Source organism: Doryrhamphus excisus, chromosome 13, assembly GCF_030265055.1.
Source record: "Doryrhamphus excisus isolate RoL2022-K1 chromosome 13, RoL_Dexc_1.0, whole genome shotgun sequence".
Taxonomy (NCBI): domain Eukaryota; kingdom Metazoa; phylum Chordata; class Actinopteri; order Syngnathiformes; family Syngnathidae; genus Doryrhamphus; species Doryrhamphus excisus.
The window spans coordinates 11,026,765-11,046,318 of NC_080478.1; the positions used below are offsets into that span (position 1 = coordinate 11,026,765).

The 19,554-nt window shown below is 40.3% G+C and overlaps 2 protein-coding genes across 2 annotated transcripts in view; one reads left to right on the forward strand and one right to left on the reverse strand.

The window, feature by feature from the left end:
* ltk (leukocyte receptor tyrosine kinase) overlaps positions 1-19,454 on the forward strand; it is a 54,382-nt gene extending 34,928 nt beyond the window's left edge. Inside the window, exons 23-31 of the mRNA XM_058090985.1 lie at positions 1,369-1,498; positions 1,575-1,672; positions 1,751-1,843; positions 1,935-2,036; positions 3,060-3,194; positions 3,275-3,365; positions 3,487-5,812; positions 9,827-9,932; positions 19,113-19,454. Of these exons, the coding sequence (XP_057946968.1) occupies positions 1,369-1,498; positions 1,575-1,672; positions 1,751-1,843; positions 1,935-2,036; positions 3,060-3,194; positions 3,275-3,365; positions 3,487-4,467 (1,630 nt within the window). The 3' untranslated portion in view covers positions 4,468-5,812; positions 9,827-9,932; positions 19,113-19,454. The remainder of the gene's footprint in view (positions 1-1,368; positions 1,499-1,574; positions 1,673-1,750; positions 1,844-1,934; positions 2,037-3,059; positions 3,195-3,274; positions 3,366-3,486; positions 5,813-9,826; positions 9,933-19,112) is intronic.
* On the reverse strand, positions 6,175-19,527 carry itpka (inositol-trisphosphate 3-kinase A). The gene is made up of 7 exons (XM_058090986.1): positions 19,044-19,527; positions 15,256-15,352; positions 14,957-15,170; positions 13,607-13,811; positions 12,203-12,304; positions 9,870-9,941; positions 6,175-9,744 (listed from the first exon to the last, which is right to left on the reverse strand). Exons 1-7 carry the CDS (start codon positions 19,314-19,316, stop codon positions 9,526-9,528), a joined length of 1,182 nt encoding a protein of 393 aa, XP_057946969.1. The 5' UTR covers positions 19,317-19,527; the 3' UTR covers positions 6,175-9,525.
* Between the last annotated feature and the right edge of the window lie 27 nt (positions 19,528-19,554).

Here is a 19,554-nt window from a genome sequence, read left to right on the forward strand (position 1 = left end):
TATGTCATATGGAAAGAATTGCTTCAGTTTCAGTTATTGTCTAACCTATTCTCTTATTCCTTTTTATTACATACAGTTGTAATAAAGTCACTGGTGCAAAATAATGAAACAAATGCCTAAACTACTATTGGCTCTCATTCAAATCCTGATGTTTGCCCCCAATAATGTATTCCTTGTAAACAATATACCAACATAGCATAGAATAGAGTTGAAAAATATTTATTTTATCACCTTGATGTCACTCCGATACTGATGATACGTTACTTGGTTGGTGATACTATCAATATTAGTGATGTGCCGATCGATACTGAAATATCGATACCTCAGATATCAGATCTTTAGGCTCTAAAATCGATACTCCAATCAAAATGACAATACTTATATGATGTAATGCTGGATATCGTTAACAGAAATGCTGATAGTGGAAAAGGAAAAGGAAATCATTGGTATCACCCATCACTCATTGATATTTGCATACATGCATGTGTGTTCGCTATACTGTAGGCATACAGTAAGAAAGTGCTTCACCACTATAACAACAATGGTGCCAAAAAAATTATGAATGATTCTGCTCAGGGTCAGAAATTCAACTTTAAACCCTAGACAATTACATTTTTTTTGTATTGTATTATGCATTAGCTTCTTCTTTTTCCTCAAAGATGTTATGCAGAGAGAAAGATATGTCTGAATTTCTTCAGCTGCTTCTTTCAGCGCCACTTTAAAGCACCAGTATGGAAAAACTTTGTTAAAACTTACCTGTTTTAGACATAGACATAGACTTTCTTTATTGTCATTGCACAATAACACAGCAGTGAAATTGCCAACGAAATGTTGTTGCCTGGCTCCCGTGTAATAATAAATAATAAATAAAATAAATAATAAATAATAAATAATAAATAATAAATAATAAATAATAAATAATAAATAATAAATAATAAATAATAAATAATAAATAATAAATAATAAATAATAAATAATAAATAATAAATAATAAATAATAAATAATAAATAATAATGTGCAGAATAAATAGATTACTTCAAATATGAACAATGTACAGCATAAACTGTAATTTGTACAAATAATTTAGAATAAATAACAATAATTTAAAGTTTTGGTTATGCATGTGGGAAGGTAGAGGGGTTTTAGTGGTTACTTTGCGGTTTTGACTTCATTAATAAAACATAGGAAACACAGATAAACATCTGTGTGGTCGCACGGCTGTTCACAATTCTCAACACAAATAAAGGCCTTCTCTCAAATAAGAATTGTGTAAATAATCGTGTCAACCACTAATTCTGATATTATCTTAAGTTAAACAAGCTGTAAAAGTGCAGGTTGTAATTAATTGTGGATGTGTGTCCCTGTAGCAAGTTCAACCATGAGAACATCGTACGCTGCATTGGCGTCAGCCTCAACATCCTGCCACGTTTCATCCTGCTGGAACTCATGACTGGAGGAGACATGAAGACCTTCCTGAGGAAGAACAGACCTCAACGTGTACGTGTCACCCGCACTTTGTTTTTTTTTAAATGCTGATGTATGTGTTGTTTAAAATGAGCTATGTGGGTTCCAGGGTCAAGCTCCTTCTCTCAGCATGCACGAGCTGCTGCATATGGCAAGAGACATTGCATGTGGGTGCCGTTACTTGGAGGAGAACCACTTCATACACAGGTGCTGATTCTTACTGGCACACTAGAGATAAATAAACGCATCACTTTAATTTGTTATGTGTTTGTGTTCATATTTCAGAGATATTGCGGCTAGAAATTGCCTTCTCACCTGCCCTGGACCGGAAAGGGTGGCCAAAATTGGAGACTTTGGCATGGCGCGAGACATTTACAGGTTTCTATACTAATGAGCAAATGAGTGCAGAGAAATGCCAAATTCAGTGCAAGCATAAGTGCTCCCTAAATGTCTGTTTGTTGGTGTTCAGAGCCAGCTACTACAGGAAAGGGGGCCGTGCCATGCTGCCTGTCAAGTGGATGCCACCTGAGGCGTTCATGGAGGGGATCTTCACCTGCAAGACCGATACATGGTGAACACAAACCCCATATATAATCAGCGATAACACCTGTGCAATATAATGAGCTCCAATACAAGAACTGAAGCCCCTAACAGGGCCCAGTTTTGATTGACACAATCAGAAATGGAACAGGATGTTTCTTAATGAGCCATCACAGGAAGGCATCATGTTCATGGATGAAGTATTAAGGATACAAGCACTCTTTACTCATTTTGTACAGTAAGATTCTAAACGTAATCCATTGTAGGTCATTACAGTCGTCCCTCACACCATTAAAACATGGCTACCTTAAATAAAATCACTGTTTTGTGGGTTGACTACAGTCTATTATTAGTCAAAAAATTCAAATGTTGCATCTTCCTGCATAAAAATGTTCCATTTGAACTAAAATACAAATACAGTTTAAGGCAACTTTCTGACCTGTAATCTATACTGGCCACTAGGTGTCACTATAACACCAGACTTGATTGGCAACGACTGGCTTTTATTATGATATAGTTATTTTTTTTAACATCAGGTACAGTAATAACATAATAATAATAGTGATCATCGTCATAATAATTACACAGGCTACTATTGTGGCCAAACTCAAGCTAAAACCCAACTGACGTCACTTCCTATCCACACATCCGGAAGACAATTATTGACACACACGAGCAAGAGTCTCATTCATGTCTTAAATGGGTTATTTTATCTGATTATATTTAATATATTCGCATCAGGCACAGTAATAACATAATAATAATAGTCATCATCGTCATAATAATAACACAGGCAACTGTTGTGGCCAAACTCAAGCTAAAACTCAACTGACGTCACTTCCTATCCACACATCCGGAAGACAATTATTGACACACACGAGCAAGAGTCTCATTCATGACTTAAATGGGTTATTTTATCAGATTATATCTAATATATTATCGTAAAATTAGTGCAAACTTCTTTTGCTAGATAGGACACAAATAAAGCCAGGATTTATATGTAAACAATATAGTTTTATACGGTTTACTCATTGGTCTTTGTCGCCCCCTTCAGGTCATTTGGAGTACTGCTGTGGGAGATCCTCTCTCTGGGTTACATGCCCTATCCATGTAAGACCAACCAGGAAGTGTTGGAATTTGTCACCAGTGGGGGCAGGATGGACCCTCCCGAGGGATGCCCAGGCCCTGTGTAAGTACTGTATGTACTGTACTATACTGTACTGGACTGTGTATTTAAATAACACAGCATCGAATTCTGTGTGTGTTTAGCTATCGGATCATGACCCAATGTTGGCAACATTGTCCTGAACACCGGCCCAACTTCTCCACGATACTGGAGAGAATCAAATACTGCACTCAGGTATGGTCTATACAGTACTACTACAGTACTACTACTAAAAGCGGCGCTGTTTGCATTCTCCTCGGCTGGAAATATGTATTTCATATTTACATTATTGTTTAATATTGAGTTCTCTATTCAGGACCCAGACGTGATCAACACACCCCTTCCAGTGGAATATCGGCCTACCGCAGACGAGGATGGCAGTGCAATGATCCACCCCTCAGATCACACGCCCACCAACCTTACTCCCCTCTCGGTCTCCTTGGACTCCTCCTCCCAACTGGGCCTCTTGGCACCCTCGGCTCTTTGCCCGCAGCCCAACAAACCTCGCATTCTCCTCCAAAAAAGCCACCCTGTCCAGCACGAGGTGACATCCTGCGGGGAGGTTCTCCTCGAGCCCTCGTGGGCCGAGCCGATCCCGCCGGCTCCTGCGTGCGTAGGAGGCCCATGGCTCCATCCCGAGCCTCTCATCCAGCGACCTTGTCCCACAGGGAACCAGCGGCTGAAGAATAAAACCAAGAATTTGTGGAACCCCACATATGGTTCGTGGGTTTTGGATAGCTTCAAAGTCAAGAAGACCCTCGCTCACACTCAGTCCATGCCCCTCTCAAGTCCTCCATCCACTTCCTGCAATGCACCAGCAGTTCAGTCCTATACTGCAGCCTCGGAGTGCTCCAAAGCTCCCAGCGTCTGCTCTTCTTTACTGCCGTTCTGCCAGAGTCCAGTCACACAGAGCGTGGCCTCCAATAAGAGCCAAAGCAGCGGCGGACACTCAAAGGGTGGCATGGACCTGGCTAAGCTCCAGAGTTTCCCTTGCGGCAACGTCAACTACGCCTATGACGAGCAAAGCTACGAGGCGGAGAGCTTGCCCTTGGTGGGCCAGACAAAAGCCCCGGATGTCATAAAAAGCACCATCTCCGCCCCCAGCGTCTCCTCAGGCTTGGGGATTTCTCTGGGCCTCTACACGTCCTCCTCCTCCTGCATGCCCAAGCTGCTGCTCAAGCGGCATGCTAGCTATGGACACGAGGACATGAGAAGACACACCAAAGCTGAGAAGCCCACGCGAGACCGAGACTCTGGTTTCTCTCTGTCTGAAGACCTGAGCGTCACCCCAATCTAGGAACAAAAGTCTACCAGGTACTAGTTTTGTGGGTCATCACCATAAATTCACAAATGAGCGAATTCAAGGCTCACTTCCAAATGCACAAACCGAATTATCTGAAACTTTGACATCGTTTAACACGAGAATACAACATCCTAACTACATTTATTGGTCAGAAAAGTGGAAAAAGCATAATAATATTTTGACTTAAATATTTGACTATTATTGTGGGGTGTTTTTTTTGCAAAAGTACTATTCTGGTCACAAGGCGGCAATAATGACAGAAAACATTGAGACATGACTTTACATAACACTGCATGAACTCAGCTATGGCATGTCCAACATGATAGAGTGGAAAAAAAACTTCTCCTCCCATTCCATGTGGAAGTGGTAGATTTTTGGTTTAAGATAAGAAATAAATTATGAATTACTTAGCTTGGAAAATCCCATGATATTGATGTGTCATTGTTTTCAACTAGAAAAGACTATTTTAACAGAACTATTGTGGAAGAAACCCTCACATACACCTCTGAGCTGGACTCTTTTAGCTGGAAGTATTTCATTTGCTTCACTTTCCAGTCATTGTCTCCAAAACGCTGAAATGTTGTCTTAACTATTTTTTTTTCTTTCCTAAAAATTTTGGCAGCTGACCAAAAGACGTGAAAACAAACACTAGAAGGAAAATGGCCGAACAATTTACTTTAATGGACGTTTGTATTTACCGAGCAAAAGGATGAGTTTTTATACTCATTTTGGAGATAATGTGAAACGACTCCCCCCTGCCCCCGCACGTACTAACTACTGCAATAAAATCTATTTTTCTACCCTGAAGAAATAATAATAATAATAACAAGTAACATCATAGACAAATCTTGTTGTCATGGAGACAACACGCCATCACAGCCCACAGCTGGTGGCTGCAGAGGCAGGATGGGCGATACCTTATATCTTATTTTTAATTTGTCAATCATGATAATAACCAGAACAAATCACAGGAAAAAAGATTTGAGTTAACCGAAAATGTTTATTTCCTTGTGACTAATTGAACAATATATACCGTAAATATTCTGTTTTGTTTTTATTGTTTGAGCAACATAAGTCAACCAAAACAAAGACTATTTACACTTTGTTTACAATATATTTGAACAACACAACAACAACAAAAAAACATACATGGAAAACATCGATGTCATTATGCTGATATCGACAAAGAAATGATACTACCTTAGTATCGATGGATCACCCGCCCCCCAACTGATTGACAGCTGCCCTCTGTGGGGGTTCATTGTGTTGTTACGGACTAAAACACAATGTAACGTGTTTATTGCTGAGTTTTTAGAAGGGACTTGTCGGATAAAAGCAGGTGAGCTCTTTAAAAAAACTTTTTGTGGTCCTTCATTCGCTAAGCTAAGCTAAACTAAGCTAAACTAAGCGAAGCTAAGCTAAGCTACGTCTGTACGGAACTCAGGTGGTGTCAATCTTATAAGTGAATATATTTTACAAAATGCTGAATTTCAACTTCAAGGAGCTGGGTGTTTTTATGGTCAACTTTGTGTGTATTTTTATTTTAATTCAGAGTAGCATGTAGCTGAGGATCGTGTTGTTTTTACTTCTCAATGTACAAATATTGACAGTAAACAATGTTGATGACGACCATGCAGCTGTGAAATATTTGCTATTTTTATACTCACATCTATACACTGGACTAACATTTGTACATTTTTTTTTCCTCGTCATTTTTAGCCATATAAATATCGCATTGTCAATCACTGCCATATTACGACAACGGTGTTGTAGTACTAAGGTTTAATCAGCAGAGGGGGGTATTCAGCTGTGACATACCAAGCACGCTGCTCCATTGATCTCAGTCTTTGTGCTAATCATATTGCAGTAAAATGAGATCATATGTATTCGGTTTTTAGGATTTATTCTTGTGGATTGTTCCTCATCAATCACACTTTTTTGATCATTTTCTTTTCAAACCTGCTGATATTTGAATGAAACAAACAAAATGTGTGTTTTAACATTGTCTAACACTGCTTTTATTCCATTGGGTTGGGTTATTTGAGTGTGAACTCTATGCAATGTAATGTCTTTCACATTTGCAACTAACCAAAATGCACCTAAAGGAAATAAACACAACCAACCATTAATATTTTTGTGTATAATTATTCATCTTTAAAAATAACTTCTCAGAAACCCATAAATATAAATAGTGTTTACTGTTAACAGTAATCAAATAGACAGCATTTTCCTTAATTTAATCATTTATTACAACACAATTTTCCAAAATGAAGGTGTGAAAGAGTAGTAAAAATTATCAATTCTAGGAAGTGATCATTTGTCCACTAACAATTCCGCTGTCAGCATAGAGAAAGGCATGGCTGTAACCACAATGTAACCTGACAGGCATCTTTTCAATACAGGTGCATCTAAATAAATGTTAGTATTGTGATAAAGTAACATTAATACATTTTCAATTCAAGTTTCCCTCGCCACATCACTATCCCAATTTTGCGGCTTCACTCCAAAAAAATACAAACAAAGAGGGCTGGGCGATATGATCCAAAATTCATATCTCAATATATTTAGTTTGAATATTCATATACGATATACTCTTTATATACTCTTTATTTTTTATCACTTCATTTTTGCACAAAGTGAGTTTAGAGAAAGTCAAATATTAGTGTAAAGCTGTTTTTTATATATATATATATATATATATATATATATAAAATTAAATCTTGGAAAAATAGTCGCTGGAATAAATGGATAAATAAATCAATCGCCCGAGTCTTCAATCTTAATCAGGCTACACTCATAGGAGTCCAGTTAGCACCGTTAGCTCTTCCATCCAGTTTGGGAAGAGATCTCACTTTCCCAGTACTTCACTCCCACTGTGCAGTCTGTCCTCCTCCGTATCGCCGCAGGGATCTCCGGTCGCTCGGTGTAGCGAAAGGGGTGTGTGGCTCAAAATTAACAGCTGCTCTTGAGTGTAAACAATGGAGCTGCGAATGAATGTGTTTCCTGCAACAAGCTACAGATGGAACAAGATGAACATCAATAGATGCACGCTTGCTTAAGAGGTCGATACGGCATTTAAAACAATAAGGACATACGATTAAAGCACTATTATACATTAAAAACGTAGCGGAAGATACAAAGCTGTCGTAACCAGCTGTCACTCAGGGCGGCACCATCTTGAAACATGACAATTCCACATCAAATCCAGTCTATATCGATATGAACGATATGCTTGTTTTGATGTCGTGCTTAACAGAAATATCAATATTTTATAAATATCAATATATCGATATATCGCCCAGCCCTACAAACTAATAAATCTCTGTCATTGACTATGGCCTATTATTAGTCATAAATATGTGCGATTAGGCAAATCTTACATATTTTTGGCCTAAATTAAGCAAGTTCAAGCATTAAAATGACTAAATGACGTAAAGTACAAATATAACACATTTTGAAAAAAACATTGAAAGACATGTTATGTAGTATTCTCCACCACCCACTAGGTGTCAGTAATGTTACATTAGCCACCATATGATGTCGTTGAAGAGAAAAAAGTTTAAAAAAAAAAGAAAAAAAGTATTCCAAATTGTCCATAGGTATGAATGTGAGTGTGAATGGTTGTTTGTCTATATGTGCCCTGTGGCTGGCGACCAGCCCAGGGTGTACCCTGCCCGAAGTCAGCTGGGATAGGCTCCAGGAACTCTCCCAATGCTAACATTCGTGAGTCTATATTATATCTTATTTTCTCTTATGTTTCTCTTATGTTACTTCTTGTCAAAAAACATATTTAGAAGCTAAACCTATGAAAATATTCAATTTATAAATAAGTAATCCGGAAATGGAAAAAACTATGATAATAAATGAGGAATTACTGTATATTAAGCTTCTGGTGTCCACCATTCTAATTGGGAAAAGTAAATAAGATTAATAATTAAAAAAAAAAAGAATATGATGGAGGCAAACAAGTCACAATGACGAGCCAACATTATTAAAGATAATGACTTTCGAAGTAAGCATAGTTTCGCAATGCTGTCCTTATTGTTGAGAACGGTTTAATTGATGTCAGTTTGTTGACTCAGTAACGAGGTGTGCTTCATGGCATAGGTTAGCTAACAGCTTAGCTAGGTCATTTTGATATTTCAATTCTCCAAACATTTATTTAAAAAAATAAATAAATAAAAACGCTATAAACAGGAGGTCCTCGGTTTATGTATGAGTTCCAGTCCTACAACGGCATTAAGATTTAGTGTAAGTCAGAACTCGCTCACACAGAACACAGAAAACTTAAGATATTGTTACATAACAGAGGATCAAGTTGAAATATTTACTAAAGTGGCGACCGCGTATTATTTTGTACAGTATTTATCTATTTATATTATATTTATTTATTTATAGTCATTTATTGGAGTCGTATATATTATTATATATATATATATATTTAAAGACAAAACTTTGCATTATTAGTATTGACATTTCAGCGTTTTCTCTTTACTTTCTGACTTTTTGCTGTATTGACTATATATTTACTATATACGTATATGTATTGACTATATATTTTTGCTTTTTTCCCCTCTTAATCAATCAATGGTGTGACTAGAACCTTTTAGTTATTGCTTGAATATGATATATTTATCATACCAAGACATTTTGTGTGAACTCCGAAAGAGCAACTACACACAATAACCTGCACAGAAAGCTTTCTAGATCTTCCAGATTCTGTCAGGTGTCTCCATGGACTTCCTAGACTTACTCCACCCTCAGCCCTCCTCTAGGTCTGCCCACTCCACTATGATTGGTTGCACTCCCGAGGACTTCCAGATACTCTGTCTGCATTTACTGAGTGCAGGTAATCTGCCCATATAAGGACGTCCGGATCACAAAACAAAGCCATCCAAAACTTCCTTCAGGTCTCATTGTTTGTCCCAATACTTTCTTCCTTTCTTGTGGAACAGTTCCACTTCCATAATCCTATTAAAACCCCACAGCAAACGCCTGCACTGAAGGTGACCTTTCACCCACTTCCTCTCCATGTTTAGAGTTTGGTCAGCTTCATTCACGGCTGCTCCCTTCACTGCTTACGGCCTCTAGGGTGTGGATGAGGTTTTGCAGCCCCCACAGGTATCCGTCCTCACGGTTGCCCTCTCGCCACGGAATGTTGTGTTTCAACACATGGCCCTCCGGTAATGCCGTGGTCTTTCCAAAGTCAATAATCCACACCTGAGCGTTGCCTGTGTGGTCGTGGATGAAGAGCAGAGAGCTGCCAATGACCTGAGGGGGGGGGCAACATGACACCTCTCTATTTAGTTTGTAGGAATAGAATGCATAATACAGATCTTGTATTGATTCATAGATGGTGGAGGAGTACCCATCATCATCATCATCATCATCTTTACCTCATGCTGCTTGAAGAACGCCGATGCTGTAAGAGCCTGTTGGATCTCCATCAGCCTTCTCAGGTAGGACTTCTGTGTTTGAACAAGATGAGATGTTAGATTTGCTTTAACTTGGATGTCTGTGATTACTCTGTTCTTTTAAAGATAATTATGGGATGGACCCCAGCACAGTGCTTGGCTGATGCAGTTCAAACAGTGTTATCTTTTATTTACTTGATCCCACAGCAGGGCTCGACAATAACGTTGTACCGATGGCCCGGGGCAAGTTAAAACAAAATTCGGGCAAGTAAATCCAATCATTAATATTCCCGTCGGGCAAGTGCACTTTAGCATGCCGTACTGCCAAGAGTTTTTTTTAAAGCGGTTCTTGTTGGGTGTTGGTAAAACACGGACTGCGTAATTCCGGTGGTAATTTTCAAACCAATCCTTGCAAATCTTGAAATGGACCAATCAGAATCGTTTTTTTAGACCGCGGTCCGTAATCCACAATCCGCGTTTTACCCACACCCGTTCTTGTTCGCGATCAACCAATCAGCGATCGTTTTACTAGGAAAACATCTATCATGGCGTCCCTGCCAACATCGTCTAATTCTTCAACAACTTGTGAAGGAAAACACCAAAAAGTGATGAAACAGTGCCTCCTAAACAAGTATTTTATTAGCGGCAGCAAATCAAATGATGGCACAGGTGAGTGAATCACGTTGCTGTGACAATTTGAATTGGTCACAATGAAACACCACCGATTAGATCCAATACCAAGTGCTGATTTTGCACAAGCTACAAAACCTAGCGGTTTCATTTCTCTGTGTATTTTTCTCACCTTTGCTTCACAAATTATTGTTTGACCATTGAGCATTTTTTTCTGGATTAAAAACACTTTACTAGTACACAAATGTGTCAAATGTTTCATTGTGGTGCACAACTTATAAATATCACTGCTTACTACGACTACCATGTGTAAGGTAGCATGGCTTGCCATGTTAACATACATCTCCACAAATTTTCAGACATTCCTCCAAATACAATGCATCAGTACTATTATCTGATGAATTATCAGCATATATTGATATATGATATCATTATGGCAGTCTTTTCATTTTACATGGGGCAAGTTCGGGCAAGTAGTTCTCACCTTAAGGATTCCCCATGGGCAAGTCATTTTTGTTTTTAATGTAGAGCCCTGCACAGTTTCCTAAATGAATGCCCACTGCAGCCAGACAGATGTTTGCAGATGTGCAACCACATCCTGCACAAATAAACACTTGCAAGTACAAGAACTGTTTACTTTTTTGATATTATATAATATTTATATTATTTATTTATTTTTTAATTCTTATTATATTAGTATTGTATGACAGATATTGCGCTCTCTCAAAATAACTTTTTACCTTCAGGAGCATATTTTGTCAAATAAATAAATATTAAAAACCCACAAACTAAACTTACTCAACAATTTCAGGAATTTAAGTAATGGTTTTTATTGTCCCCTTCCAGTTGACATTTTTGTGGAATTAATACAAACTGTTTTGCATAAGAACAACATATTATAATTTAATCCATCACCCAAATTAATACAAATGAAATTGACATTTAATTTCTGCCTTTTTTTAAAAGTGTAGAATACTACTACAGTTACATAAATATAAGATGACCTGTCTGACCTACAGATTGGCTGCACGCGACTGAATGGTTAGCGCACAGGCCTCACAGCTAGGAGACCCGAGTTCAATTTCACCCTCTTTGGTTTTCTCCGGGTACTCCGGTGAATGGTTGTTTGTCTATATGTGCCCTGTGATTGGCTGGCAACCAGTCCAGGGTGTACCGAAGAAAGCTGGGATAGGCTCCAGCACCCCCCGTGACCCTCGTGAGGACAAGTGGTAGAAAACGACTGACTGACTGACTGTCTACAGATTTCCACACACAATGCACTCATAGCTTTTTCTCCGTTCATCATTCACGGTCTGGAGAGATTCAGCCGCTCGACAGCTGGATAACCGAGGAGGTGTCAAGATGCTAATTTTCATATAATATTATTAATATTTATTGTAGGAAGCATTAATGCTTGGCTTTGCTCAAGTTGATTTGGTTCATTTTGGTCCTCGTGTTTATGTTTGGTGGATTGTATATCATTTGGCCACTGGTGGCGGTAATTGGGGAGCATATTTTGAGGTACGTAAGAGACAGGGCATGGTTAGGATGGATGGGAGGTCATATGGTTTATTATTATCATTTTGGATATGATAATGTAATATCCAGTGAGTGTGTGTTTGTCCATGCATGACTGACTACACAATGTCGTGTCATCTATTGTACATTTTATGGCTGCCACATACTATAATGTTGACGTTCCCTCCGACAAAGTCCTTGAACACCACCATGACATCCTGCTCCGATCTGGTTCTCTTGAAGTCGGTTCGACACGTGCCGTCACTTTTCTAGCGACACAAGAAAATGAAAGGATAAGGTCAGGAACGATGCAATTTGACCACTCGCTCAAGGGGGCAAAGTAGCATTTGCGGTTCAATTCAACTTTCATTTGTTTGCAAATGTAGTCTTCAGATAGACTTTTTGGTCACAGTATTCGGTAAATATGAGCAAGCTAATGAGGTCAACAGTACAACAACTGATAAAATGGATTTCAACAACCATTTCAGAATAGAACCTTGGTTAGCGTCATGAATCCATTCCAGAAAGCCAAAAATGTTAACACAAAACATATTTTTATAGTTTAACAATTCTAGTTTTTGACACTTATATAAATGAATATACACTGAACGTCACTTTTACCTGAATTGAAGACATAACTGTTGACAAAGACGGCAATGTGGCAACAAGATCCACAGGGAACCAACCACCTTCATGTTTTGCCATGACGTGTCGGCCATGCTGACATTTATCCATTGTGGGTTATTTTGCAGTCGTGATCAAAACAAAATCAGAGGCTGGTGGCGTAACTCTGTTAGTTAAAAAACGACTTAGTCACCTGCTGATGACATCATAGATGGTATCTTGCGATTCTTGTTTGCATGTATTAGGAAGATAACAGTCTGCTACCATGGATGTTTTGTGATAACAATACCTTAAGAACAGTTGGACTCGGGCAGTGTACGCTAACTGGAAAATGTACGCAAACGGAGGACACATTTTGGCAGAACTTTTCAGTGTTAACTGAAAAACATGCTAACTAGGGCACGCCCTAACCAAGGTTTCAATTTATTATAGCATCTCAAGGAAAAAAAATATTTTTTTGCTAATACTATGTTTGACCTTGGGCGGCACGGCGGTCGAGTGGCTAGCGCGCAGACCTCACAGCTAGGAGAGCAGGGTTCAATTCCATCCTCGGGCATCTCTGTGTGGAGTTTGCATGTTCTCCCCGTGCATGGGATTTCTCCGGGTACTCCGGTTTCCTCCCACATTCCAAAAACATGCTAGGTTAATTGGCGACTCCAAATTGTCCATAGGAATGAATGTGAGTGTGAATGGTTGTTTGTCTATATGTGCCCTGTGATTGGCTGGCCACCAGTCCAGGGTGTACCCCGCCTCCCGCCCAAAGACAGCTGGGATAGGCTCCAGCGACCCTCGTGAGGAAAAAGCGGTAGAAAATGAATGAATGAATATCTTTTCTTGAAAAGGTAAATCATGATTTTCTAAATGAAGATGATTTTATGGTTCAATTTTTCATATTTTTAATTATGACCAATTTTAGGGGGCCCATTCACCTGAACAGACCTCTTTACCTTGATGCCTTCTATTCTGAAGCCCATGGAGTTGCTGGAGCTCATGCTCTCCCTCCACTGCATGTAGCGAGGCTTGGTGACGCCACGTTGGGAATGTTCCTGGGGAGTGGGCCCTTCGCTGTCCACCTCCACCATCTTGTTGTACAGGTCCTCCCTCGGTTTAGGCCGCTCCCGTGCTCGAACCAGTTCTTCCTCCAAGTAGGTTCTAAAAGCCAGCCGCAGGAGGATGTTTACATGCCGTTGGCATTTTATGGAAAAAAAAGTCAACAAGTGAGAATCACTGTTGACTTTCAGGGTTTGTCTTGTTTTCACACACTTTTGACTTAGTTTGTTTTTAACAGAGGCTTTATTGGTTGGCAAAAAGTGCAGTTTATTCCTACGAGACAGCTCAATACAAAGCAGATGTGGCTTTTCAGTTTCAGTTTTGTCGAGCAGCACTTCCTCTGTTTTGAGGAGAGAAGCTGAGAGGAAACTCCGGCGTGTTGTATTCAACAGTGTGTGTTTGTGCAAGTTTGCGGTTTTGCAGCTACGTGGTTAACAAACAAAATGGGGAGGGGGGGTCTCCTGGGACACCCCCCGACTGTGTTCGAATGTGTAACCTCAGAAATGTGCACACAAAATTGTGCATGGGTGGACAGGTGTTTTGGTTTATTTTTTCGAAAAGGGAAGTAAGAGGGGTGAATGTCAATGTGTGTGTGTGTGTATGGAGGGGGGGTTATTGCGTATGCATGTGCGCATTTGTTAGAGTTCATGATGATGTGACAGGAAGTCATGCACAAAGGGTGCGCTTAGAACAGGTGTTCCCTTGTCAAGAAACTCTATTTTACATATTGTTGAAACAAAGTGCTTGCCGCGGTCGATTAATAATAATGACTTTATGGAAAGCAACAACTACACCAAAAAAAAACACAGTCGTACACTCACAAACTATTGGAAAGTCGAAATTTCAAGCAGAAATGAATGACATTTCCCCCACTCTGATGTAAAAAAATAAATATCCACGTGGGTGTGGGTAATGTCTATTTCGGCCTACAACCAAAGGTAGGCTTTCAGTTATGGCCCCCTGTACTATTGAGGTTGCCACCCCTGATTTAGGCCATTAAAAAACATCTAAAAAAGGCATGCGGATAGAACCATGAGATACCACAAACCATAGAAGAAGAAAGAACAGATGCCCACACTGATAATCATGGACTATCGCTCTGGAGTATAAGTCCATATAAGGACCAGCCAAAATGGAAAATGCGGTATATATGATGATGATAACCAATGACGGCCTGCTTCCAATAAACACCACGCCTACCATTAAAACATTCACAGTAATTTAGATGGAAGGCAATTTAACTTTACCTCACACCCATCTTGCAGTCCATGACATTTGGGAGGTCAAAGGTTGCCAGCAGGTCAGCCATGTGCAGAAAAGACTCTCCATCTTTTTCCACAACGCCGTGGTACACAGGAACAAACGGGAGCAGAGCGTCGTCTCTCAGTCTCTCGAAACACCACATCTCATTTTCAGAGTACTTCTTTAAAATGCTTCCCTCGTCTGCTGCTTTAAAATTACCTGAGGTAAGACATCAACACTTTCATTCAGCTTGGTTTTATGGTTTGGTCAGTAGAAGACAGGGTGAATGGATGGTGAGCGCTACCTTTATGACCGGCAAGCTGTACCCAGTTTAGTTTTCTTCTCTGGGTGGCGCTAAAAGGCCATTGGACGATTGTCTTCAACTTCCACCAGGGCTTGATCTGAAGAACAATTACATATAAATCAAATGAAGTCATTCATCCATCCATTTTCTATACCGCTTATTCTCACGAGGGAGCCTATCCTAGCTGTCTTCGGGCGAGAGGCGGGGCACACCTTGGACTGGTGGCCAGCCAATCAGAGGGCACATATAGACAAACAACCATTCACACTCACATTCATACCTATGGACAATTTGGAGTCGCCAATTAGCCTAACATGATTTTGGAATGTGGAGAAACCCACCCATGCAAAGATGCCCAAGGGGGGAATCGAACCCAGATCTCCTAGTTGTGTGGCTTTTGCGCAAACCATAGAAATATAAATTATATTGTGTGATTAAGAACAGTGAATAGTGTGTATTTTCTGATTCTTAATATTATTATCGGGCAGCAAGGCAGTCGAGTGGTTAGCGCGCAGACCTCACAGCTAGGAGACTAGGGTTCAATTCCACCCTCAGCCATCTCTGTGTGGAGTTTGCATGTTCTCCCCGTGCATGCGTGGATTTTCTCTGGGTACTCCGGTTTCCTCCCAGATTCCAAAAACATGCTAGGTGACTCCAAATTGTCCATAGGTATGAATGTGAGTGTGAATGGTTGTTTGTCTATATGTGCCCTGTGATTTGGCTGGCCACCAGTCCAGGGTGTACCCCGCCTCTCGCCTGAAGACAGCTGGGATAGGCTCCAGCGCTCCCCGCGACCCTCGTGAGGAAAAAGCGGTAGGAAATAAATGAATGAATGAATATTATTATCTGATTCTTACATTAAAGCCGTAAAACACAACATGGGGAAAATATGTATACTCATCGAGCACAAGTCGCTCACACACAACAACACAACTAACTCCTCATTCACTCGGCTTTATCAATTAGAGCGGTATCAGTCATTTTCTTGTCATTGGAAGAATCTAAACCATTATACTGGTATATTAAAAACATCCCACAACCCTACTAGTGAAGCGTCCGGGAGTATAAGTATAAAATGGACAACTGGCAACATTGTGTGTGGCAACCTTTCATTTGAGGCTGAATATTCTTTAGGAACTGTTGGCAGAATTGAGCTCAAAAGAACATGACTGCAGGGTGAATTACTGTCTTTCTTGTCAGAAGTGTTTATTTTACATGACTAGTTGGTTGTTTAAGGGCTTCTCGCTTATTCGCCGTTGTTTTCTCCTTCCTCTCTTTCTCACAACATACCGATATGCAAACACACACACACACACACACACACATACAAGAAAAACAAAGTGACAGCTTGCATATTTCACAGACACACAGTGGTGCTTCACACTTCACACAAGGAACTGACAGGGTTTTTTTTTCCTCCCATAAAAGAGATTAGAGCCCAACTGTATACATTTAAACAGTAATTACATTATCACGCTTCTATAAAACATAACACGCCCTAGCAGATAAAACTGATGCAGTTTTGACACGTTTATGACATTTTTGGTGACTTTGTGTAAGGTTTGAGGAGATAACTAGTGTACATTCAAAACTAGATTTTATTTTATACTAAAATGTATTTTTTGTGAGGGACTGGGGTGTTTTCACCAACTTGCCTAGTGAAATACTTTGAGAAAAGTAGTCTTCAATTAACCCAATATACATATTTTTGGAGGGCAGCACGGCGCCCAAAGACAGCTGGGATAGGCTCCAGCACCCCCGTGACCCTCATGAGGAAAAAGCGGTAGAAAATGAATGAATGAACATATTTTTGGAATGTGGGAGGAAACCCATTTACGCACGATGAGAACACTCAAACTCAAACCCACATTTTTTTCACTTCCGATCCAATCCAAACACGATACAATTCTCTGGTCGCATTAGTACGCAACCACACCAAAAGAATATCAGCAAATGTAGCTGGAATAAAATCAGCAAACATGCAGCACCCACTAAGCATTCCACTTGACACATAACAGCTTCATAGAGAGTCGGATTTCCGATACTTGAATTACGCTGGTATCGGAACCCAATACCGATTCGGCCCCACTCCTACCCAGAACCATGTGGCTGTGAGGCAAACGTGCCCTGAAATTCAACGACAAAAGCCAAAAGTGTCGGGTGGACGATATTTTCTCTTGTTTACAAGCAATTGATTGTTCCACGAGGTGTGTTTGCCATGTTTCCTCAGCTCTGCGGGCCTCTTTTTGAGATTCTCTTTGTGTGTGGGACCCCAGGCCTGACAAACCAAGCTGATCCAAGTGGTTGTCAACAGCAACGCTGCAAGCACAGGCTGCAGAATTCCCTTCTAAGCAGAAAAGTGAACATGCACCAGACACTCTACGACAAATACCTGGCACCTTTCCAGAGGCAGAGTGAACCCGATTATCACCTTGCAATGACGGGGCCTCTTTTGGAACGTTCTTACTTGTGAAATACGACTTAATACTGATGTGCGAATGTTTTGCACTTCCTGTGGTGGCTCCTTGTTAAATGTCAAGCATTATTACACAATGATATGTTAGCCAGTTTTAATGCGAATGTGTGTGTGTGGGCGGAGGTGTAGGCTGGCATAGAAGCAACAGTTGTATATAAGCTTTGGTGGATGGTGGATGGTAGAAACATGCATGTCGTTAGTGTTCTCTTTGTTTAAGCTAAAGTGACAAGTGCACGCCATTTATGGAGAAAGCAGAGGACTGACTAGTGTGTGCTAACATAAACAAACTTCCACCCTGGGCTACTGTTGAGCTTCAGGCGGCTCCCTCTACACCGGCAGCATGTGTGCTTAAGGAGGGACACTTCAAGGTGGTTATTTAAACATCAAAAAAATGCTCATGGCATCTGATTCATGGTCGTATATAATTTACAATTGGTAAATAATGAAATAAAAATCACCATTAGCATCCTACAGATGGGTTTGAGTTAGCTGAGGTGCTTCACATTAAATATTCTTCTTATTCATTATTGGTAGCTTATTGTCTCTTGAGCCATACAATACAGAGTAGCCATGTTAGTGATGTGCTGATGCACTGCTTTCCTATGTTGCAGTAATTCCCATTTAGGTTTGGATTTGTCATCACATTTTCCGGCTTTTGTGATGGTATCACAAAGAAATCCAAAGAAAAAGCCAAAGGTGGAATCACTCGCAAAGTATGCAGACTTTGTGACTTTTAAGGGAAATCTTCCAAAATACATTAAAAGGTTATGTTTTGCATAGTTTACTGACGTCAGTAGAGTTTGTTGGTTTCAGTTCATGCACACTGTCAGGGTACCATAAGGAGAAATAACCAGACTTCAAAGGGCTTAATGACTTTGCCAGACAATTATCCTTTATTATGGGAAACATTATCTCTGCCTTAGTCAAATATGTCTTTATTAGGGCCTCAAATGCCCTAATAAATGTAATTAAGCATGTGCTGCAAATGATGTCTGACATTTGGAAGTGGCTTATTTCCCACATGATGTCACATTTTATAGCACTTGAAAATCAAGTAGGCAAACACACTTTTATCACTGTGTAATTGCACCTCGTTTGTAGTGAAGAGGTCCTCGGGGGGGGGGGTGTTTGCCTTTCTGCTGTGTGCTTCACTTTATTCTTGTTTTAGCCTCACCAATTAAAGCCTCTGTAGTATGAGCAATCTCTGCAGGTCATGGATTTTATTCATTTCCGTTGCCTTCAAATTCAATTAAATTCAATCCAATTCAATAAATAGGCAAAGGTAATACAGAGGAAGGTAATGTGGACTTACCTCTACAGTGTCCACTAGATGTTCCAAAGTGACGATGCCTTTACTTTTGCTCTCACTGTCGCTGAGCAGATCATCCTCAGACTCCACTGCCGAGGATCCCGTGGAGGACACAGAGGAGGTGGATAGTTTTCTTCGCAAAGCACCGTCCATTGCATTATCACCCCAGTCCTCTTGCTGCATCTCTCGCGCCGACCCGCCTCCCTCCGGAGTGATGGTTACCTGCGGTACCCGGTGAGCTTCCATCATAGCAGTGAACCCACCAGGGGAGCTCATCGCAACTCTGCCATCACCTGTCAAAGTTGGACCGAAGTCTTTCCTACGCTCCTTCGGGGCATTAAACGCGTCGTGACATAGCACGCGATACCGCCGCAGGGTTGTGGAGACTTTTTTTTAAAGTGTTCAAACGGTCCAAACAGGACTTCCTCGTTGCCTCTGTGTGCAGTGTGCACTAAGGACTCGATGTGCACATTGCTGCCACTGAGACCTGCGTTGGTGCACGACGCGCCTCGTG